Raw genomic sequence first — 25,174 nt, 5'->3', positions numbered from 1 at the left:
AAAAATATCAAGTAATAATTTCATAATGAACAATGCATGTCCCCCAAAACCAAGTCCTGTAGTAATTTACTTACAGTATCCTGTCAGTGCAAACAAGTACAGTGATGTTTTCATTCCAAAATGGCAGTTTATATTGCGGCCAAGTTGTCTGTAATGGATATCAGCTTTGCACTGCCTTAAGGATAAACTAAGCTGTATTAAATCTGCTTTTTGTCAGATAAGCAATCAGTGATTGTACTGTTCTTCAATACTAAATTATTTACGACAGCCATCAAGTACAGAATCACTCATACTATTGAGATAGAGTGGACTGCTAACCTTGACCCTGTGATGAAGATAGCTCTCTTTAAGCAAAGCCATTGATGATAAACATGGAGCTGAAGGAACAGTGGGAAGAAGTGGCCGTATTGAACATGGGGCTCATTGGCAGCCAGTGCTTTGTTTGTGCACCTTTACAAAGTAACACAAATCCCAATGTGTCCTTTACATTGTATGTGCCTCTTGCAGTCATACTAACTCTAACAACATTGTCAATAAGCTTGGTTAGGCATACAATGATTTGCGATAGGCACATTTATTCTCAAAATCCCTTTAGTTGTATTAAAGGAATTATCCGGAGTAAAATGCACTTTAGATCAATTTACGGATGATTGGGAGTACATACGTTGAGTTGACACCCAAATCATGTCATTCGGATGTGTTTTGAGAAAGTTCGATGTTACCGTTTTTAGTCAAAGCTCGTTAGCCTGGACCTGACGCGGGCATTTCGCCGCTACAAAACGCTATTTTTATACCTCTTCTACAGTTCCAAACAACATTACACTTACGAGGTAGTGAGTAGAGGGTCCCTAAAGCCAAACCGAAGTATCCCGAGGTCTTTATGTGGTCGGATAGAGAGTTCAGAATGAATTTCATCAAGCCAGTACCTTTCCGGAAATGTTGGCATCTTTGCTGCCATCTTCAGGGGAAAGTCCGTATGAGTGTGGAGTAACATGCTCTGGAAATTCACAATTTCGTTGCCGTTTTTTTTTTTTTTTTTTAAAACATAGTCCAGTCCATACAACTTCATTTCAATTTCGAAAGAAATACTGGACTATGTTAAAAAAAAAAAAAAAAAAAAAACGGCGACGAAATTGTGCATTTCCAGAGCGTGTTACCCCACACTCAAAGATGGCAACATTTCCGGAAAGGTACTGGCTTGATGAAATTCATTCTGGACTCTCTATCCGACCACATAAAGACCTCGGGATACTTCGGTTTGGCTTTAGGGACCCTCTACTCACTACCACGTAAGTGTAATGTTGTTTGGAACTGTAGAAGAGGTATAAAAATAGCGTTTTGTAGCGGCGAAATGAAATGCCTGCGTCACGTCCAGGTTAACGAGCTTTGACTAAAAACGGTAACATCGAACTTTCTCAAAAAACATCCGAATGACATGATTTGGGTGTCAACTCAACGTATGTACTCCCAATCATCCGTAAATTGATCTGAAGTGCATTTTACTCCGGATAATTCCTTTAATGGGTTTTAACTGGCATTAAACTAGTTATTGACAATGTAAACCTTTAGGCATAGGAAGAGAGATAAATGGATCATCATATGGTGATAAGATGTGGTGGGTTTTTGTGTGTGAGATACATTTTTTTTGTTTTTAGTGTGTGTGTGTGTGTGTGTGTGTGTGCCTATGTATTTGTGAGGAGGGGTTGGTATACGTTATAAATAAAGAGAGGTTGGTTTGCACTGCGTGGCAGATGGGTGAGGATTATAGGAAGGTAAACTGAGGCGATGGGAGGACGCGGCACAGGGAGGAGGAATGAAGGAGAGGATGAGGAATGGATTTGGAGAAGAAAGGGGAGAGAGGGAAAGAGAGAAAAAACAGAAAAGATAAATATGTTTTGCTTAGAAGGGTGGTTTTGGAATTGACATGAACTATCTGCAATTGCTTTCAAACCTTCTGACAGCTATAATACTCAGTGACACAACTGCATCGAGAGAATGTTTGTGTGTGTGTGTGTGTGTTTGTGTGTGTGTGTGTGTGTGTGTGTGTGTGTATGTGTGTGTGTGTGTGTGTGTGTGTGTGTGTGTGTGTGTGTGTGTGTGTGTGTGTGTGTGTGTGTGTGTGTGTGTGTGGTTGTATGTGTGTGGTTCCTAGTCCGTAAGCCGCAAGCAGTTGTGAAACACTTTGATATGAAAGCTGTTCCCTGAAGGGAAGCTCCCCCCACCACTGCCCATGTTGCTTGATCCTACAGTATACACACACACACACACACACACACACACACACACACACACACACACACAGCATCAATGTTATGTGTATACATGCAAAACATTTGCACTTAAACATAACATCTACACAACATCTACAACTGTACACTAATTCAGTGTAGAGAAGCTCCTCCACCACTGCCCATGTTTCCAAGTTGCTTGATCCTATGTTACACACAAACACACAAACACACACACACACACACACACACACACACACACACACACACCAGTAAACCATACCCATAACAAAAATGTAAACACATACGCCCTTGAGCAAACATAACCATCAATTCACTTTCATGCCTACCTCATGCCAAGCATTGCGTAAGCCCCTTCAGTTGATTTATGTCCAGACCCACAACCCATGAAAACAAAGAGATAAAGAATTAGACAAACAAATCAAGCAAACTTTCAGAGCTCACAGAGATTAACAGAAGAGAAAGAATAGAAGAAAAAAAGAGAGAATGAGTGAAACAGAGAATGAATTAGGGAGGGAAAGAAAGAGAGAGAGATGGACCGGAAGAGAGAGCAGAGACTTGGTGTTAAGTCTAAATTGATAACACAGCCCTCTACCCATTCCTCTCAGAGAGACAGATATGAAGTGCTTGTTTATGGCTCATTTAGATGAATGGCTGGTGTTGCTGTTGCCAAAGCATTATGTGTCAGGCTGCCACCCAATCAATTTGATTTAAGAGGAATGAGGGACAGAGAGAGGGAGAGAGAGAGATGGAGAGAGAGATATGGAGAAAGAGAGAGATGGAGAAAGATAGACAGAGAGAGGGAGAGAGAGAGATGGAGAGAGAGATGGAGAAAGATAGACAGAGAGAGGGAGAGAGAGAGATGGAGAAAGATAAACGGCGAGTAAAGTGATAGGATGAGATTGGAGGATTATGATGAGGTATTGAGGAAGAGATGAGACAAGTGTCAGAGTGCTGATTGGAGCTATTAGACATGAACTGCGTTTGACAAATACATACTACAGATACTGTAGTAGTTGTGTAGTGTCCAACTTTTGTTCTCTCGTATCAACTCTGTCTCTATCACTCATGTTTCTGAATCTCTCGTTCTTTTATTCTTCTCCTGGTCTTTTCCTTTTCTTTTTTTCTGTTGTCTTCTTTCAATAGTCAATTCTATTCCTCTTTTTTATTTTCCTCTGTCCCAGACTCTGTCTATCTCTCAGTCTCCCTTCATTTCTGTCCTCAATTTTACCTCCTCTCTCCTCCTCTGTCGCCTCTGCACTCATCTTTTCACCATCTGCTCCTTCTCTCTCTCTCTCTCTCTCTCTCTCTCTCTCTCTCTCTCCATTACCTCACCTCTTGTGTTGCAGGCGTCACACGTGTTACTCATTTATCATGAACGCCCCCGGGGTCTTTGGGCCTTCCATATTGATTGCGTGTGTGTGTGTGTGTGTGTGTGTGTGTGTTTGTCTACCTATGTGTATGTGTGGAGATGTGTGTGGGTGGGAAGGAGACGGGAAAGGTACGTGAGGGGCCTGCATAAACACCCCAACCTGCACACCTGGTTCAACCAGGCGTTGATTCCCTACGTTGGATCGGGCAGACAGAAAATCGACTTTTTTTGTGTGTGTGTGCGTGCATGTGTGTGCGTGCGTACGTGCGTGCGTGCATACGCGTATGTGTGTGTGTGTGTGTGTGTGTGTGTGTCTGTGGAAGGGAGTGCAAGTTGCGTGAATTTGGATTGCTGGTGCATAACTTTAAATGCACAGTCACTGAGCCAACAGATGGTAATTAGCTTCAGTAAGGGTCCTCTCTCTCCATCTCGACTTCCTTTTCTTTAATTCAATCTTTGGAATTAGCACTCAAACTCCCTCTGTATATATCTCTCTCTCAACGTCATTTGGACTTCCTGCTCCAGCTCCCTTAAAGCTCTTCCTCTCTCTCTCTCTCTCTCTCTCGTCCTCCTCATAATCTGCTCACTCCATGTCCTTCTCCTGGGGATCCCCTCTTTTCTCCGTCTCTCTGTCTCACTCTTCCTCATGCCTTCCTCTCTTATTTTCCCCACTTTATTTTTTGAATAGTAATCCCGGAGGTTGTCAGTACAGCACACCCTCTTTAATTCCAGTGGCACTCACTTATGCTCCTCTCTCTCTCTCTCTCTCTCTCTCTCTCTCTCTCTCCCTCTCTCTTTGTGTCAGGTGGTGTGGAGCTGGGCATCAATGCCAAAGGGGAGAAGCTGAAACACTGGTTTGAGTGTCTGAAATTTGGAGGGAAGAAAGTGGAGTACTGGCATGCACTTACACAACAAGGGGCTCCTAGTAGTGATTAACCACACACACACACACACACACACACACACACACACACACACACACACACACACACACACACACACACAGTTTTTAAGTGCATTGTAAAGTAAAAATAATAATGAGGTAATGGAGTAATAATATTTATATGCAATAACTGATAATAATGACACTGATAATAATGTTTTATTAACCAAATAATTATAAGCAAAATTCTAAAACTGTCTCAGTAAACAGAAAAAGAGCAGATTGAAAGAGAGCACAGCGTTACTGTGATATTACGTGAAGAGAAGTTGTCTGACTCGTCCAAAGTGTTGGCACAGTTCTCCCACACTCGTTTTACTACCATTGCTTTCTTTCCTTCTAGCTTTTCTGGTTGTTGTCTTTTTTACATTTCTATGTGGGACTGTACTCTGTCTTGTGACTCGGCCTCTTTGATCTGTTCAGTGTGATGTGTAAAAGACTATTACACAGTACCTACTGTGTTATTACCACCCTACTAACACTATGTCCTGGTGGCTCAGTGGTAATACTTGTTTCACTACAGTTGTGGGTGCCGTGTTGGTGGCGTCAAACAAAAGCACAACGTCTCTCCTTTGGACCATGTTCATCTGTGTACCTGTTTGTACTATGTCTAATCTGTCTCTCTCTGTGTGTGTGTGTGTGTGTGTGTGATTGGGTTTGTGTGTGTGTGTGTGTCTGTGTGTGCTAGTGTGTATGTGTGTGTGTGTTTCTATTCAGAATCCCTGTAGCAAAGTGCAAAGTGGGACCAAAGCACAAACGGCCTTCTCCAGTTGAAATGGAATGAATCAATATGAAATGAACGCATGAATTAGGTACCTTTCTGGGAAACAGGAAGATAGACAGACAGAGAGAGGGCTGGGGAGAAATGGGGGGAAAAAGGAAGTCAGAGAGAGAGAGAGAGAGAAAATATGCAGCCTTGGTCAGACTGCTTGGGACATCCATCAGGCTGTCTGTTTGGCAGAGATTGCTGCCCAGCAAACCTGACAATAAGAGGACGCCAGATTTGTGAGGCCAGACTGCAGAAATCCTCTTTCTCCATTTCCCCCCATTGTTGTGTATGGATGGTTCCTCAGGGTTGGCCCCATTTTATTTATGCTCAGATCAAAGAGGATTACTCTCCTCCAGATAACCCCGCCCACCCCGGGGATCACTGGGGGGCTCCACGGACAATCTCTGATATTACTCACTGACAAACAATACCGACCAGCCTAGCAATTACTGTGTGTGTGTGCAAGAGAGAGAGAGAGAGAGAGAGAGAGAGAGAGAGAGAGAGAGAGTGCATGTGTGTGTGCGAGTTTGTATTTGTGTGTCCGATTCTCTTTCACATCGCTTTGTGTGTTTCAGAGTAGGCACACTATGTGATGCTCTCTGTTGTGACTGAGATTGTATTGTGCACAGGGGTTTTAGTGTCTGTGCGTGTGAATGTGTGTGTATGTGTAAATGTGTGTTTTTGTGTCTGTGCGTGTGAATGTGTGTGTATGTGTAACCATGTGCTTGTGTGTCTGCTAAACAAGTAAATGTATGTGCCACTGTAAATGTACCGGTAAGTGCATCTACCAGCTGGTAACAGTAAGTTCGGGCAGGGCTTAGTGTGAGTGGACAAGCTTGCATCTCAAGTGGTCAACCTGTGGACTCTTATCTCTCTGGAATATGCTGGGGTGTCGGCACAGAAACAAAGAAGTCTACCGTCAGTACAGGTGGTAGATTCAGACTTCACCATACACACTCTATGCATTTCCTGATGTGGACAAAGGCAATCTTGGGGAGCAAGGTCACAAAGCCACAAAGGACACTGGTGTCCTCAGCCACCAACCCTGCTACCCATGAGTCCATCTCCGCTTACATTCAGCATCGATGCAACTCTCCTATGGAGTCATTTGTACTAATCTATGTTGGTTTTGCTTTGGGCTACAGAAAATGGTCATATAGGTCTCAAGGAGAGGGAGACACTGTAGGATGAGCTGTCTCTGTGCTCACCAATTAAGAGTGTGTGTGTGTGTGTGTGTGTGTGTGTGTGTGTGTGTGTGTGTGTGTGTGTGCGTGTGTGTGTGTGTAATGTTACTTAATGGAAGAGCTGGATCTATCTCCGTCTCTATGCACTTAAACACACAGAGACTCACCTTGGTACAGCTGATGTAATGACCATACAGGCTGCTGTGATTGAACATGTTGCATGTCTTTTTGAAATCCTATTTATAGTATTATTTAAATGCCTCGATGCTTTCTGGGTTTTGTGGTGCCATATTTTTGCTAAATCTTGGAGAATGAATAGGATTATTTATTTAGGGTGTTCATTTTGGTCTCATCTACGTGGAGCAACAAAGCACTCCCTTTACTTCTGTTGATACTGTTGTGACATTACCACGGTCATGCATAACAAAGAGGATCTGCATGCAGAGTGAATCATATGCCTTGCACAGAATAATGCTGAAATGTCAAATGCTATTCTCGCTGTTGATGTTTTTGTCCATGCTAATGTGTGTTTGTTTGCTTTGAGGACAATTCAGGGTAACTTGCTCCATTGTCTTAGTTTTTGAATACACCTGTATTGCAATGACCAGGTATTGCCTCTCTTTACTGACAGTGGGGAGGAAGGGTATCTAGCGCATAAAGGACAAAAAAAAAGTCAATTGGATAACAAGTGTTCCCTTCAAAAGCTTTGTGTCTTCACTGTCTATGTGGACAACGTGACTGCCATCGTGTGGTCGGTCTCTGTAATTGCGTCTTGAAATAAATTGAATGTGTTTCAATGGTGTATCTCGTTTTCTGTATTTCAAATAAATGTCAGGAAGGTCCTACATATTTTGACCTATCTGTGAATGGTGGGTGAACAGAAAACTGTCAAATCTAACTGTTAAACTCCAGCCATATGAAATTATTCTGATATTTATTTTAATGTTACAGCATAGTATTATACTACTGTATAACAAAAGACAAATGCGATTGTTGAGAACTCAAGACTTGAGTTATTACATTCCTCAAAGCTTTCCCCCCTCTCAAATTCTCTCCTTCTGTAATGACACTGTCAGCGGATGCTTCCCTCAAGCCTCATTCTGCTCCTCCTCTCGTCCCTCGCAACTCATGGCTGGGTCACCCTCCCCATGAAGAGGGGGCAGTTGGCCTGGTCGCTCCACAGCACCAGGATGAAAGGCTGCATGGCCGAGAACGAGGGGAAGGAGCGGGCGAAAGAGAGCGAGGTGGCGGCCGCCGCCTCCACGCCACTCTCGGACAGCAGTAGTGTGGCCCGGTGGCGGGCATCCGACAGGGCTACGGGCATGTCCGTCTGCTCGGGGAACAACCCGCACAGGTTTGGCTCGTTAAAGAGCTCCCCCATCCCTGGTGAAAGGACGCAGAGGGAAAGAGAACAGGGGAGAGATGGATGACCAGTACAAATTAATTCAGTGCCCTCATCTTTTAGTGAACGTGTGGAATTTAACTAAACACTCTCTATCTTCACTGCACATATCTATACATGTTGTTCATACATTGTTCATACTACATTCTGTTATTATAAGGTTACTGCTAATACACTGCACATATTTATATTTAATATATATTACTGTAAATCATACCACCTTCTTAACTGTATACTACTGTCTACACTGCACTATATCTATATACTGTTTATGCACCACCTGCTTATACTTTGGTTAGACGCAAAGTGCATTTTGTTGCCTTTCTACTTGTACGCTGCACAATGACAATAAAGTTGAAACTAATCTAATCTAATCTAAATCACGTATAACCAATGGATCATGATTCAAAGACAATCTGACTAAATAATGAGCTTGCAGACGGGCTATTTATATTTTTCAACTACTTTGACAGAATGGGTACAAAAAATGACACAGGTCAAAGAAAAAAGACAGTACGGTAACACTTTCTATGAAGGTTGTATTTATAACGCCCTATGAATGCATTCATAATGTTTTATAAGGTGTCTATAAAGCATTGTAATGCTCATTATTACCATCTATAGGTATTCACAAGTCGTCGTTAACGTTTATGATGCATTATGACAGCTAATTATGAATGATTATAATTTTAATCTGAATAATGCATTATAAATATATCAAGATCTGCCTACTCACTTGTCAGTTTTATGATGCATCATACCTACTTTGCTTTGCCTTCTACTGTAATCCTATATATATCTATAACTATAAGTATATTTAATAAAGTTATAATAATTTATACATCTCCCTATAGCACACAATTATAAACAGCTATGCAATATCATAAGTGTTATTTGTCAGCTCTAAGTAAAGTGACAAGAATATGACCATATTATTCTACAATGAAATGAGAGTCTGGACAGTAAAGACAAAAGGAATGCATTTAGTTCACTTTGTTTTCATTTGTCATTCCTTTTGTCTTTACTGTCCAGGCTCTCATTTAATTGTGCCTCATATTTGTGTATAATAACCTTATATCTATTTATAACAACACCTTATTTGCTCTACTTTACCTAAAGCTGACAAATAACACCTATTACATTAACATAGTGATTTATAATATTGTGCATATGGGGTAAAGATGCTAGACTCGATACTTAGTTCATTGCACCCATGGGCGGATTATGAACTTTCGGGCCCCCTACTTATTGTCGTATATGTGGGAGGGGGGGGGGGGTCCTCCCCCAGAAATTTTTTTACAAAATTTTTGATGTGATTTCCTGTATTCTGGTGCATTTTGGGGATGGCCAATACTAAATTCAATCAGATTCATAGCCTACATCCTGATTTGTTGATATTGAGGCAATGATTCCATGCAAAGGCTTGGGCTTCAGGGCCCCCTGACCCCTTGGGCCCCTGGGCCCGGGCCCGGTAGGCCCGTGCAGTAATCCATCCCTGATTGTACCCTTTAATTACTCAGTGAACTTATATCTGTTAATAATAGGGTCATATTCTTGTCACTTTACTTAGAGCTGACAAATAACACTTATGATATTGCATAGCTGTTTATAAGTGTGTGCTATAGGGAGATGTATAAATTATGATAACTTTATTAGATATACTTATAGTTATAGATATATATAGGACTACAGTAGAAGTCAAAACTCTTTATGCATCACTATACGCATTTAGCAGAGAGAAGTAGTTATGATGCATCATAAAACTGACAAGTGAGTAGGCAGATCTTGACATATTTATAATGCATTATTCAGATTAAAATTATAATCATTCATAATTAGCTGTCATAATGCATCATGAAATTGGTTATGATGACTTGTGAATACATATAGATGGTAATAATGAGCATTACAATGCTTTATAGACACCTTATAAAACATTATGAATGCATTCATAGGGCGTTATAAATACAACCTTCATAGAAAGTGTTACCGAAAGGACATACAGACACACACACACACACACGCGCGGTTTACCTATGTCCCCAATCAATCCATTCATGTCGGTGTTGATGTCCAGTTTGAGTTTTGGCAGGGTGACCTCTGCAACGGTTGGGGCGACTTTGGCCATGGCCTTGGCCATTTCCGTCAGCACAGTGTCCGTCATCCTCTCCTCCACTGCCTGCAGGTCTTTCAGGGAGGAGGACACAGGCACCATGATGAAGAGTCTGTTTCTGCCTGTGAGAGGGAATGCTCCCACCTACAGGGCAACAGAAGAAGTGACAGGGAAGTGACAAGTATTCAAGCTAACAGGAATAGATTTCACATGATGATGAATCACATAGATATACCTGAGCTGAAGGTGCAATTATTAGCTTCAGGTGTTTTAGCAGAACAGGTGGCACTGAACTTCACTGTTTATTTTTCTCTTTTGTCACATCTGGCAGGACTGAAACTATTGTGTGTATATAGCACTGTTCCACATGGTCACAGGCAGTAACCTTTATTCATTTAGCTGGTTATTTTGTCCAAAGCCACTAAGAAAACATTGAGAATAACCAAGGCCAAGTGGAGGGACGTAGATAAGAGGGACTGAACTGGACAGGACTGAAAAGAAAGCCACACTCTTAAAACAAATGTGTTAGAACAAACTGTGTTGTCCCTATCTGGACATATATGTGTTAAAAAAATCAACACAAGTTGTGTTATTTTCAACACAGTCGTTTTAAGAGTGCAGATTTTATCTGTACCCACCCTCTCTAGTGCTTCAGAGACTGATATGGACAATTTTGTCAGTACCACTGACAATGTGGACACTTCAGTGGATTGTAATTTTGTTGCCAAAATGTACTCTACGTCAAATTCCACCATTGGTTTGCAATTTGTTTTGAATGACACACACGTGTTGATTTTGTGTAAGAAGAAAACAAAGTTTGTGATAAAAAATTACACAAATGCTGTGTTACACAGTATAACAGAAGCAATATGTTAGTTAGAAACAACACAAACTGTGTTGTCCCTATCGGGACATAGAGATGTGTTAAAAACAACACAGGTTGTGTTATTTCCAACACATTCATTTTACAGTAAAGATGTATGGTAAGTGCAAGTTAAGTGTGTTAGGATGTAGGCTACTCTCGGAAGAGCTAAGTCTAGATAGAACATGCTGTGGTATAACAACTGGCAGCTACCATCGGGTGGATCTACAGATGAGAATAGTAGATTGCCATGAGCATGCTGGCGGCAGTGCCAGACGGCGTTCTTCAGAAGAGTGCAGTGATAGGGAGGATAGCATATGCCTTTAAGAGAGCATTAAAGTGGGTGTGGAACCGGAGATCACTTTATAGGCCGTCATCATTGGTTGGCTACAAGTAGCCAGTGGAGTTCGATGAGCAGTGGGGTAACATGTGCCCTTTTGGGTTGATTAAAGACCAGGCGTGCCACTGTGTCCTGGACCATCTGTAAGTGTTTCACTGTACATGTCGCGAGGTCCATTACAAGGGTGCTGCAGTAGTTGAGGCACAAGATAACCACGGCCTGTACCAGGAGTTGGGTAGCATATTGAATTAGTTATGGACTAATTTTTCCTAATTGAATATTGCGAAGCGGCACGACCAGGCGACCAAGGCAACGTGGTCAAAGAAGGTCAGGTAGTCATCAATCATGACACCTACGTTTCTCACAATCTTGGTTTTCTTATCCATGAGGATATGTCTGAGAGACATGCAGAGTGTGTCGAGACCGAGGGGTCGTCTGGTGGGAATGACAGACAGAGTTGTGTATCATCTGTATTGGTATCAGTGGAAAAGCCATTGAGCGGATTATCAGACCCAAGGAGGTGGTGTAAATGACTAAGAGAAGTGTCCCTAGCACCGAGCCTTGGTGGTACCAGTCCAGGTGGTAAAGTGCCAAAGACTTACCTGGGCTCTTAGGCTGCTAAAGAACTGCATTGAGAGCTTATACTTTGCACCATAAAGAGTCGGGACATTGACCATGTCTCCGTTTAGTTTTGTGAAACTGGCAGGACGGCTCTCCGCATCAAACTTCAACTTCCATTTGCCTACAGCAGTAACAGGAAGAGTCAGGTCAGATGTCAGGTTACATTCATTCTTAAATTCAGCTCATTATTGTGACCACTCAATGAATGTATAGGCTTATGTTCCAGACTCACCAACGGCACAGTGTGACATCATGTTAGATGTGAGATGCATTAAAAGGTTTACACACAAACACATTCACAGGACACTGACCAAGGAAATAGACAGCGTTGACTAGGATCAGTTGATTGAAGGAATCCACAGAGTCCAATAACTTGGGGATTTTATTTTTTGTCTTCTCTGCTACCCAATCATTGATCATCTTCACATTTTGATCATTGTCGTCAGTTAGCTTTGCTGGGGAAGCCTCATAGAACTCCATTGATTGGTTGATGAAAGCCTCACTCAGAATTTGATCTAAAATGAAAGGATGTGTTTCACATCATTACTCATAGCATCTTTGACACATGGATGCATTTCTAAAGTGCAATTTCTTATATTTATTTATTTTAAGGTATACTGTTTTTTTAGTAAGCAAATATTGTTGTTTTTATTGTTAATAAGCTAAAGTAAATGTGCTTTAGGAAGTGTTCCATGATGTGTAAACCTTGATTATAAAAGATGTGAGAGGCCATGTCCAGAGACTCTTGGGTGTCCCCCTTCAGGGTCTTCAGAGCTTTATGTGTGCAGGAGAAACCACGAGGAAGGCAAAGACCATCCTCCATCAGCTTCCGCGTGTCATCACGAGCACCTAAATGACAAAGAAAGAAAGAAAGAATGAAAGAAAGCGAGAGAAACAGAGCTAGGTGTAAGAAACCTGAGTCATTATTTTGTTTTTCCAAGAAACTCTTGTCAGCTTCAGTGTCAGGTTCCCTCTCTGCTATTTAATAAAGCCTTGCTTAACAGACTTGCAAGCCAGATATCAGCCTAAATATATGAATTGAATAATAGCGATACTTTTTTGTTGTCATCTCTATACCGTTCATGGCGTGATCGGCCCTTTATTCAAATACAATATAAATGTAAGCAATAAGCCCAGAGAGGCCGTATGTTCCACTGATTTTAGAACAGCTAAGGGTTGTTGTTAGCGTTACTCTAACTTTTGTATGAAGATGTTAGCGCAGTACTGTAGAACGAAAAGCGGTCAAGGTGTATGTTTGTGTTGGATTTTACAACAGCATCCAACGCGATTCAGCCAATCATAATCAAGGACCAGAACTATCCGTTTTAGAAAATGATTTCTCCCATATAATTTAAATAGTGCCTTTTCCATTCCATTTCACCAGTTCATCACTTTATCATTTGCCCTTTAATCTACTGAAGCATAGCCTGGCCCCGCCCACCGAGTATCGCCGCTCATCTTTATTTCACTGAGATACCATACTGGCTCCTCTCAATGCGTTTGTTTCCTTCAGCCAGGATGGTGGGCAAGTCACCGACAAGAGGGGATGACGTTAGTTTTGAAATCAAAAGTGGCTGTGGTAAACAGTAGTAGCAATGCCTGCAAACATCACATTTTGGTTAGGCTGGGCCGATGATTTCAAAGTTAACACAAAGTCTACGCCCATTACGATGCAAGGGTTGGAAACGTTTCTCAATTGTGAGTAACCAGACTCTCTCACAAAGCGAAACAAAGTTAGTGAGTCTGGTGACACCAGGCTAACTGAAGCCTGCTGTTCAACGAAATGATGACAGCTTCACAGGTTCAGAATGGTTTGCCAATCAAAGCTTACCCAGTAGAAGGTGAGAGAGCACTCCAGCAATGCTGACTGGCGAAAACAACACATTGTCAGTAGGCTTGACTGTGCGGAGTTGGGAGTAGAGTTTAGTGGAGAAGTCAGTTAGAGATTCGCTCAGTATGGCTCCCGCTGTTCGACTTTTGTCCTCCTCGCACAGTTCCCATGGATCCGTGTGGCCATAACAACGAGGAGGCGGGAGAGCTAAATCAAGAAAAAGGCGGAATGGGCAGATTGTCCTACATGTGAAGTCAAACATAATTGGCTTTTTTCATGAAACACCACATGGCATGAATGTTTACCTTCCACTATCAGCTCCACCAACTGTGTCCTGGTTTCTGCTCCTGCTTGGACTTGGCAGTGGTACATGCCGGAATCCTGGACTTTACTGTTGTATATTTTAATGGAGAAATCATTTGCTCTGTCCAAGTATACTCCATCCCTCACCTTATCTTCATCATCCAGAACCAAGGGCTCCAGGTGCTTAAGGCCTTCTTCGGTCTCCCTAAACCAATTGCCTGTTCTCTCACTTCCATTAGCGGGTAGCAGGAGATGTGGATGGCAGGAGAGGTCCACAACATCTCCCTCTGTCACTGTGACGACTACCCACAGTTTGAAGCTGCTGGTGGTCTCTAAAATATGCGCCACAAGAAAAATTAGAGAATAAGGAGAGAATGAGAGAATAAGGAAACCTCAGGGATGCTATAAAGCATGTGTTAGGTAGAGGGCAGTCGAGTGAAAGAAATCATTGGAACCCTACCATTTTCCATTATCACTAACCATGCTTGAGCTGACATTTCTTTTGCATTCAGTGTTGCAGAAAACTGACCTGTGAGCTACAATGAGAGCCTCCTTCCTCTGCCACATTTAACTGACTGGCTTTAAAATGTGTTGTCATGCAACATCATATAAGCAGAGCCTAAAATGAATTTACTGTTTTCTTTTCACTTAACTTTAACCTCTCCTACTTTGTTCCAGGTTGGTTAACACAGGCACTGGTGTCACCATGAACAGATCTGGTGACACTGACAAGTGTACAAACAAAAGGGTACTGGCAGTGCCCACTTTTCCATACATTTCAATGGTTTTAATTATTTTAATTCTCTGCTCTAGCTGACCGTGCAGTGTTAGAAAATCATATGGTCTTCCATGCCTTAAAGGTTACAAAAGAGGCTCACCCACGCTCACGTTGTACATTCTGCTGACTCTCGCACGACTATCACCAATGTATCCCTCCATCACACACTCATACTCCCCCTCGTGAGTTTTTTGGATGCGTTGCTTTGACAATGTGGAGCTGTCCCCTGCTTCAATTGGTGAAACGGAATCTCTTGACCTGAAGGTCCATTTGAACGTTTTTTCCAAAATTTTTGGGGCCTTTTCATGTTGACAACTCAGGGTTAGTCCAGACCCCATGGGGACAATGACCTCAACTGAGAAGGTGATGACAAACTGGATGAAATGAAAACAAGAAAAGTATACAGTTGATAAGTGCATTTCGCCTACAGAAAAAGATAACTGATTGTTGTCACAGCTTGGGAAAAATGGATAGATCAGTCCTGGCCCTATCAAGTTTTTAATTAGAATCTAAAACTACTTTTGATGTGTTTTGGAATTGTTTTTCTCTCAGTGGGGCAGTCTTGTTTTGACACAATGTGCTATGAATGATTATATCCATTATTCCCTACTGAATGACTTAGCGGAGTACAGACAGATAACACATTTCGTGTGACTTGAGCTTAGCTGATAGGGTCATATTTTAACTGATAGAATTTACAGAGAACATTGTTAAATACTGCACCACTCCTTTGAAAATGAAGCATATTAATGCGCAGGCATGGCCTCATAATCAAGCATAGGCCTACACAACATTTCATTTCATTTCTGCTCCCCCGCATATCTGATGGTAACCGTGTTGTGTTTCTCATAACTCCATTTCAATTCATATCACATCAGTTCAGTCAGCCTTTCATCCACTTTCTTTGTCACAGTTTTCTTTACCTCCAGCAGGAGCAGGAAAAAGGTATAACACAGCATCCCCGCGTGATTCATCTGAAGACAAGATCACAGAGCGCGAGGTGAAAAAGGGAAAATCAATATGACACACACACACACACACACACACACACACCTACACACACACCTACACACACACACACACAACATCTGTCAAACTAACACTTCTTTCTGCAACAAGGTAAAGTCACTCTTTGTCCCTCAGCATGCAAATCTAACAGGCTGACAGTCTGATCACCTTTTCCGCCTGATTCAAGTTGCCTTTTAGATTGGCATGGCTGTTGCCAAGACCCATCACAATTAACATCTAAAATCCCTTCAGAGTTGTTGCATTTCACTGTTCAAGGTGATAATCTTCAAAGGGCCTTGATAATCAGCTTTTCTCGGGTGACAAAATGGAAACAAAACATACTCACACAGATTCTTTTCCCAGTTATTTGTGTGCTTCTGTCTGTTGACCTGCAGTCTAATAAGTCTGTGGAACCATAGACAATGGTTTAAATGTCTGCCCGAGTCGCTCTCTGTGGTGTCTGTCTCTTCTCCCTTTAGCATTCTGTTTGGACCAATGATCAATCTGTTTGTTGGTTTAGGGAACGTGCATGTTTGCTCAGAACATGTTGGATAAAGCCCTGCTGATTTACTGAAAACCACATGGGAAAGGATTTGGCAAAGAGCCGCCGCTGGGATCTGTTGTCTTAGGTTTCAGCATGGTCCTGTTTCCTAATAAGTCTTCTCATTATGCTACATTTTCTCTTCTGCATGCCTTTTAATTTTTACTTTTAAAGAGACTCCTAATTGTGACATGTAAGCGAGTGATGACATATTTTCCAAAATATGTATCATCTGTTTGAATCTTATGAGAGGCCTCATGATTCACACACACACACACAGCCTATATATGTCATCACAGAAAAAAACAGACTAAGCTTGCAGAACCTAAATAAAACATTTAGTTTGTTTACATTTTTTTTTGTTTAACCTAGCCTACTATCACCCCATGTGTTAGGCTATTATCCCATCTCTTTTGTATGTTGATCTCAAGGGGCCATGTCAACCCATTCCATAACCACTCATTTCATGTATAGCGCCACCTAGTTAAACACAAAAAAGTAAAAATGAGGTGTTGTAATCGCAGGTATCTCTGACCTAACATAGTCAAAACTGCACGAAATTGGAAGTGTAGGATCATTATGACACCCTCTGAATGCACGCCAAGTTTCGTGGAATTCCGTTCATGGGGGGCCACACAATAAATTCATTTATGTTACTATACACCAACTGGCCTGTAGGTGGCCGGAGACAGTTTTCTGTGAATATCTCGAGAACCGTAGGGCCTAGTAGGTCCACCTTTTTTTGTATGTTGGTCTTAAGGGGACATGTCAACCCATCCCATTACCACTTATTTCATGTATAGCGCCACCTAGTTAAAAATTAAAAAGCAAAAAAGTAGGTGTTTTCATCACAATATCTCTGGCTGACATGGTCAAAACTGCACGAAATTGAAAGTGTAGGATCATTATGACACCCTCCAAATGCATGCCAAGTTTTGTGAACTTTCGTTCATGGGGGGCCTTACAATAAAATAATTTATGTGTACATTTAGTCACCGTACACCAACAAGGATTCCCGGGACACTGAAAGACCAGGGTACACGAAACTTGGTGGGCATGTAACCCCACATGGATAGCATGGAACCGTCATTTTTCGTTTTGATCTGTAGCCCCCCCTCTGTACTGGACCCCCCGAAAGGAGGGTAGGGCAGACAGTTTTCTGTGAATATCTTGAGAACCGTAGGGCCTAGGATGACCAATTTTTTCCGTTTGTTTGCCTCCAGGGGTCATGTTAACCCATTCCATGTGCACACATGTGCATAAACAGATACACACGCACACACATACATTCACAGTAATCATACGTATGACACATACTCACACAGTAGACATATGTACGCATGCATGCACATGCACAAACACACATACGCAGGCAAACACACAAGCACACACACACACACACACACACACACACACCCATAAACATAAACGTGTACACGCACACATGCACACAATTCAAGAATTTCTCAGAATTATGAACAGGCAAGATGCACATGCACAAACACACATACGCAGGCAAACACACAAGCACGCACACACACACACACACACACACACACACACACACACACACACACACACACACACACACACATAAACATAAACGTGTACACGCACACATGCACACAATTCAAGAATTTCTCAGAATTATGAACAGGCAAGATGGAGGTGGGGTTGTATAAAATGAATTTTACATGTGAAATCTATGAACTAATCATGTTTTGGTACTTGTTGTCTAGCAGATACCAGTGAGAATTGAGTGTGGCTAATGCAATTTAGTGAGACAGTTAGAATCATATAGGCCTTTCAGCGTGATTTATTTTTGTGGAAAAAATGTGCTGGACTGGGCGGCAGTCATATTTTGTACCGCTTTGCGGTACATCTAGTTTTGCATTAGTTTAAACGTTTCTACACTGTAAAAATAGTCAGACCATAAATAAAATATTTTCTTTAAAGAAAGACCCATAGTGTCCAAACCTTTGGCTGGTTTACACACAAAAATGACATAGGCTACATTATTTGTCAAGAAAGTAATATAATCACCAGAGAATTTAGAAGTAGGCCTAGGCCTAAATGTGCGGTATCGCAGATCGACATTGCATAGCAGCAATCGATTAAGCTTGGCTGATGAGTGTTGTAGTCATGTGCAGCCAAGTGCCGCTTGCTAAAGGAAATGAGTCGGGCTTTACAAAGTTTATGGAAGTTTGTGGGCTCCTAAGCCAAAGAAAGATTCGAATCGATTTATAGCCAATGAGTAGATTTTAACTCTGAAATAATAATGCAGGCCAATCTGGACTGATGAAGTGCATCTAATCAAGTAAAAAGCGCATTGAAAGTAAGTAAAACGAACTTGCATTTTTAAAATCACAGTGCAAGCTAGTTAGCATGCTAGCCGTTCAACTTTTTCAACGAGAAAACAACGCTACCGTGATAATAGGCCAATGTAGCACACTGTAGAAATACCGTGGATTCCTGTAATGTTCATCTATTTTGTCATATTGTATGATCAGTCATTAACGTACCATGGTCTTGGTCTTTATAATGATTCATGAGCGTTTTAATTTGACCAATATTTGTTGTAACGTTAAGTTCCATCCAGAGCCGTAAAGACTGGTTACAGTTAACGTTAACTTGTGTCGTTATGACATGTCGTATGTTAAACAAATTAGCCAACCGCAACCCATCAGATATTATTGCCGTTAACGTTAACGTTGTATGTCTATTTTGATAAATACCCAGCCAGCTATGAGCTCGACTCGCCCTTAAATTCCGTCAGTTGTCTGTCTGCCTTTTGTTGCGTGTCGTTAGCATAACATTCCAGTTTTTGCATCCCAAGATCGCACACTTGTTTATGATGTTTTCATGACTCAGTCTAATTAGATAGTTATGAATAGATACTTAATTATACACACAGTTAGGAGCAGGGTTCAATTAGCTATGAGATATAAGTCAAATACTATTCATGTAGCCTACTTTGTGAGCCAGGGATGCAACCATATGCAGACCATGGGTTTCACTCACTCAGGCGAGCTTGGTTTTGTAGTGGGTGACTTTAATCGGTCGTGCGCATCATATGAGAAAGAAATTAGGCCTATAGTGGTTGGACAGTATAACAAACAACCTAATAACAACCTAATAAACAAAGTTTGAGGTTTGTGTCCCTTTAAAAGAGTAGCTTTGCCAGCCGAAGATGAGTAATTTGACCCACACTGTCTGTAGCCTAGTGCTAAATACTGCCAGTCCACGCGCAAAGCATCCACATCCTCATATCTCATGCAACTAAATTGTTTGTAAATTAGGTTATTGATTATGTTCCTGTGCACACCTGCTAGTTGGGATGTGAACTGACCATACTGGCCATTTGCCAGCCCTCATCTGTTGGCTTCATCTGTCATTTGTACATTTCACAGTGCGTGTCTATGAGTGGGGCCTCCTGATCTGAAGAGGCACAACCATGGCGTCACAGTTCAGCATTGATGATGCATTTGTGCTGGAGGGAGAGGATGAGGGTGTCTGTCCAGAAGGAGACCTGGAAGGATGGAAAGGGAAAGACAAAGAGAGAGATGGAGAGATGACATTTGGCCCTCTGTCTTTTACCAAGCCACAGACTCATCCGACCACTGTAGCTGGCTCCCCTGAGCACAGCAACCTCAAATACCAGGTAGGTCTGTCTGTGAGCTCCCTCTGTCACTGACTTGTAGTCCAGAACAGATTGCAAAAGATATGCGGTAGTCTACCATTAACATGAAATGTAAAAAAAAAAGGAGACGTGTGTGTGTGTGTGTGTGTGTGTGTGTGTGTGTGGGGGGGGGGGGGGAACGAGACGAGGGGTTGCAGACAATACAAAAGTTGTGTTTTATAGATTCAAAAATTCTGTTTCTCCTTTATTAGTATAGTGTCCATTCTTTCCTGTCTCTTGTATTTGTGGTTCAAGTGCATCACTCATTTCTCTGCCTTCGACCATGTTCATCTCGTCCTTGAACTCAGTATTTATTCAGTCATTTTGTTTGTTGATGTTTTCTCCTCTCTTTCCCCTGTGGTCAGAATCTGGAAAATGAAGAGGGCCTGGGTAACAGTGGTGGCTCCACCTTCAACAACTTCTTCAAAATCAGGTTTGTTCCAGTGAGGCTTGGTGCCTGTGTGATCTGTGTGATTATTACAACACTGTGTGGTGTATGTTGCTGTGAGAGGGACAGGGTGTAATAAAGCTGGTGCTCCTCCTGCTATTAAGCTCTCAGTGCTGTGGGCATAGTCCAACCATGATAAGGATCAAAACAGGGTTGCTTTGTTCATGTCAGCTTTGACTTCTCAGCATTGTTATCCTTTGTCAGATGTTTGTGTCCTCACTCTTACTCACTTAATCACAGGTCTGAGGTTCATATGTACGGATGGCACAATAGCATTTTCTCATGCCTGATGTTTTATTAGGTTTAAAGGGGTTTATTATTCCTATGTAGTGCCACGACCAAGATGCAAAAAGTTCACAAATAAGCTGGAACAGAATATTAAATTACTTCACTTTTCACATGTAAACAGTGTCACTCACAGTTTTCAACATGTAATAGAATAGCTCTACTGTGCTGTGGAGTTGCTAAAATCGTATGTGAGGTAGCTAGTAGAAACATGGGTACAAAAATATATAATAATATATATAATACCCTCAATATCACTCAGTGAGGGACCGCTACTGATCCTAAATATTCTATAATAGCACCTCTATCTATATGTAGGCCCTCTAGGCATCAGTCTGGGCTACCGGCTAGAGCTGGGTTGTTTAGCCAGACTGGGAGTCCTTCATCTCATCTAGGCTGGCTCCTCTGTGGGTGTCACTCTCAGCAGGCTGCGTGCTCATTTGTTTCCTTCCCTGACCATTTCACTCCATCCTCTCATGCTGCCTTCCTTCCTGGGTTCCATCCTACTCTGCTAGTGTGCTTCCTCTAGCTGCCACCATTCTGCTGGCCGTGTTAGACATGGCTTCGGAATGCTGTTATTTTCTGCTCTTGCCTTTTGAAGCCATTTTAAAGGCTGTATGAACACAGTTCTGCCAAGGCAGACAGGCTGTGTCCAGTCAGGAAAGAACTGACCAAAAAACCCACTGTGCAAAATATGTTGTCTTTTGTTGTGTTAAGCTTTTTTGGGTCATTAATAGGGTAAGATTAGGTAGTGTTGATTAGCCAATGTGTGTAGTAATTACTGCTCTACTGTTGTGGTGGGTGCTATAGTATTTGTGTCTTGTTTCATGCGTCAGTCCTTTTTTATTTATTTTTTTGTCATTCAGAGCCAGTCAGTCTATGTGATTTTTTTTGTTTATATTTATTGAATTGGGCAGATTGTTGTGTATTCTGTAAGGAATACATACCCCTTGGCTATAATGGTCCATGGCCATGCTTTCTTGTCTATGTGTCAAGGTCTGTTTATCTGCCCCCCCCCCCCCCTCAGCTCTCTCTATCGGTCCTGTATATCAGCCTGCCTCTGTGGCCTCTGCATCAGTCACTTTGTGATTGTGATGGCCTTTTTGTAGTTTCCCCCCCTCGTCTTTCTTATCTGATTGGTCTCTCTCTACCAATTTTATGGAGCTGCTTGCCATGGTAGAGTATTCAAGGCCTGACATGCTGTTTGCCTAAACCTGGGTTTGAAACCATGAGGTGTACTTACTTTTTAATGGCATTGCTTTTGATGTCATAATAGGTTATGATGGGCTTTTATAATTTTTATGTGATGTAAATGATCAGCTATTCATTCATTTAAAATTAAGCCTAAAACTTCTATTGGGATGTCTTTTTTTCCCCCTGAAAGACGATCTATTATATAAACTAAAGTAATGTCTACAATAAAATTGCACCCCGCACTAAATATTGGAAAAGTCTGTTTGAAGTTTAGAGGGGCTTCAGTAATCTACTGTGCGCCTTAAATCTTGTCACGAAGCAAGTGGCTATTCCTGTGAACACTGACGTGAAAACTCATAATTTATGTTTTACCCTATGCTGCTCTGACGTCTACTAAGATGTCATTTGCACAAGTCATCACATATTTTTGAATCTCACATGGTTTGGGGGTATTTCACAATCAATGGCAGCACACGTTTGATCTTGAAATATGAAGCAACTTGGATCAGGCTGTGCAAATATTAGCTGTAGCTTTTTGGTTTAATGTTTATCTCTAAAAACCATTCCAAGAGGAGTAATGTGTGATCTGTAAAGTCCTAAAGGCTGTCCACAACAATCCCTAAAAACATAAATGTTTTCCTCAGTAAAACATCAAACTCTAATGCTGACAATGGGAAGACAGAAATGACCCTTTCAAACCACTAGCCTGAAGGGTCCTTCTGTTAGTGAATGCATAGCAGGAGCATGTTGAGTCATTCCACTCTACTGTTGACCATGAGATGGGTCTTTTGAACTAGAGATGCACTGCTGGAGTGGGCTGGCTGGTGCCAGGGCTCCTTGTCCAGTGTGAGTGTTAACAAGAGTTTGACTCCTGCTCCTTGTCCAGTGTGAGTGTTAAAGGGACACCAGGCAACGTTTTTGTGTTAATTAATCATCTTCGTAAGTCGGTATATGGTTAAATGACTCATTACAGGGCGAATTAAGAGACTCTTGCCCGCCCCTACTGCCTGTAGGAAGAATATCCCGCTTGCAAGCGAGAAGCAGGATCAGTTTACATCCTGCATCCCTAGCACAGAGGCAGGCTAACGAAACGCTAGCGATTGATGCAAACGTGTGTATAATGGCAGAGCCGGCGAAGAAGCAGCGAAAACCCTTGACGGAAGATGCAAAGAAAAGGAAAAGAACTTCAGACCGAGCGAGGGCTCGCACACGTATCGACACGTACAGACGCTAGGGGGAGCTTTGTAGAGAAAAAGCATCAGGCTTGCCTGGTGTCCCTTTAACAAGAGTTTGACTCCTGCTCTGTTCCTCCACAGTGACCCGGCCACCCTCTCCTACTGCAGCTCCCAGTGGTCCTTCAGCACCCTCAGCTCTGTCACACAGCTTCCTGCACGCTGCTGCGGGTAAACACACACACACACACACACACACACACACACACACACACACACATTTGCACTCACACTAACTTGCACACAGTGGGCAGTCAGTGTATTTTGCTCAATCATAGTATGTTTGGCATGTTGTAGGTTAATGCAGAAAAAACACAGTAAAGACATCATCATCATTATTATTATATACTTACTACAAATTAACATTTGTATACATGTAGTATATAAACTCTTAAGCATAGTCCTTGCATAGCACCGATAGATTCTGAGCTCCATATTTTAATTGATCTATTTTTTCCTTGTCTCTCTGTTTCTCTCTGCCAGTTGGACATCTCACCCTCTTGTGAAGAAGAACAGGCGGATAGTTCTAGCTTCATTCCTCCTCCTCATCACTGGCGTGGGTGAGTTATCCAGCAAGACAGAAACAAACCTTCTCAAACTCCCAGCAATCCACCACCTCGCACACCAACTATGAACTATAGATCAATGTTGCAACACTTACTCCTCTGGTTTCTATAGCAGTTATCAATGCATGGTGTGCAAATGTTGTAGCTGCCCTTAGCCTTGCCCCAACATGCCACTCTTCTTCACTCGTCTCTCCCCTTCCTCAGCCCTAATCTTCACCGGCATCGTCATACAGTTGAACCCAGATGCAGGTAAAGTGTGGACTCCTATTCACATACGTGTGCTGTGCTCTTTGCTCTGTTCTGGTCATCTGTGGTCTCTAATCTGGTCTCCTCTGATCTCTCTCACCACAGGAGTCTCCAGCGCTATCTTCTTTGTTCCTGGATTCCTACTCTTTATTCCAGGAGGTATGTGCTCCATCTGTCTAACTATTGGTTAAGTGACCCTGGGCACCTTGAAAGGCACATATACACATTGCACACACATACAAACATACATTGTGTTTGTAATGGACTTGTCCAGTGATAATACTCGACTGTAATTCTTTCTGCATTGTATTACAATAGTTACATGTGTGGTCATTCTGTGATCTGAATAGGAGACTGTTTGTGGTTTGGCTATCTCAGTGTAACCTTTCTTGGGTCTTATCTTTGACTGAGTGTGTATTTTTCCTCCCTCAGTGTATCATGTGATCTACATAAGCTGTGCTGTCCAGGGGCGCAGAGGCTTCAAGTTCTTCTACCTGCCGTACTTTGAGAAGTGACCTCACTCCAGTTTGCCTGTCTTTTGTGCCAAAAAATTCCCAATTATTGGTTGTGTGTGTGTGTGTGTGAGAGAGAGAGAGAGAGAGAGGGAGGGAGGGAGGGAGGGAGGGATCCCACTGTTGTATGAACTACCACTACTAACACAGAACCACTGTGCAAATCTGCATGCTTCCAGCAAAGTATTTGGAAGGGAAGGATTTTTTAGTGCTTGTATATTGATTTTTTTTTAAATATCTGTGACACTACAATTTCTACTCATCAATCATGTCTATCATGATTTTGTTTTTGTAGCGACAACCATTTTTAAATATATGTGTTTTTCACCAAATATTTTTAAAATCAGTCTCTAAATGTTCCTTTTGATAAGAAACAGGAGACAGCATTGCATGCCATAGTGCCATACATGTGGGATTTAGACCCACTACAATAATTAAACAAATCAAATATCTGTCTTCCTGTAAACGTGCTGTTTTTGTTTTCTTTTTAAAATGTTAAAGTTTATATTTTTTGTGATTGTTTTTCTAAATGGAATTCAATGGTAATTGACAACAGCTATCATCAAGCCTTATTGGGGCAGTAGACTTTTGTTGAAAGAGACATTTTTAAGAAATATGGCAACATGCGAAGAGTAGTTGGAGAGAAGTGGTAGAAATCCTGTGGTCATCCACAGGTCTTTTAGTTGATGGATTTGGGTG

General features: G+C 41.9%; 3 protein-coding genes across 3 annotated transcripts in view; 2 read left to right on the top strand and 1 right to left on the bottom strand.

Moving 5' to 3' along the window:
* Positions 1–4,557, top strand: part of doc2g (double C2-like domains, gamma) — a 38,083-nt gene extending 33,526 nt beyond the window's left edge. The window contains exon 10 of the mRNA XM_076295994.1: positions 4,427–4,557. Coding sequence (XP_076152109.1) covers positions 4,427–4,557 — 131 coding nt within the window. The remainder of the gene's footprint in view (positions 1–4,426) is intronic.
* A 2,959-nt stretch (positions 4,558–7,516) lies between these two features.
* serping1 (serpin peptidase inhibitor, clade G (C1 inhibitor), member 1) lies at positions 7,517–16,237 on the bottom strand. The gene is made up of 10 exons (XM_076295992.1): positions 16,119–16,237; positions 15,688–15,738; positions 14,865–15,138; positions 13,989–14,318; positions 13,684–13,890; positions 12,558–12,701; positions 12,164–12,367; positions 11,834–11,973; positions 9,951–10,173; positions 7,517–7,897 (listed from the first exon to the last, which is right to left on the bottom strand). The coding sequence occupies exons 2-10, from the start codon at positions 15,736–15,738 to the stop codon at positions 7,641–7,643; spliced, it is 1,830 nt and encodes a 609-aa protein (XP_076152107.1). The 5' UTR covers positions 16,119–16,237; the 3' UTR covers positions 7,517–7,640.
* A 2,238-nt stretch (positions 16,238–18,475) lies between these two features.
* On the top strand, positions 18,476–24,575 carry tmem134 (transmembrane protein 134). Its single transcript, XM_076295009.1, has 8 exons — positions 18,476–18,648; positions 19,724–19,974; positions 20,358–20,425; positions 23,236–23,322; positions 23,635–23,711; positions 23,922–23,966; positions 24,069–24,122; positions 24,396–24,575. Exons 2-8 carry the CDS (start codon positions 19,768–19,770, stop codon positions 24,476–24,478), a joined length of 621 nt encoding a protein of 206 aa, XP_076151124.1. The 5' UTR covers positions 18,476–18,648; positions 19,724–19,767; the 3' UTR covers positions 24,479–24,575.
* Positions 24,576–25,174: the final 599 nt, after the last annotated feature.

The sequence above is a fragment of the Alosa pseudoharengus genome, unplaced genomic scaffold (genome assembly GCF_046254945.1).
Source record: "Alosa pseudoharengus isolate Yale_2024_CS ecotype anadromous, Long Island Sound unplaced genomic scaffold, YU_APseudo_1.1 YU_APseudo_1.1_scf_2, whole genome shotgun sequence".
NCBI lineage: Eukaryota > Metazoa > Chordata > Actinopteri > Clupeiformes > Clupeidae > Alosa > Alosa pseudoharengus.
This window is presented reverse-complemented; position numbering and strand designations above follow the sequence as displayed.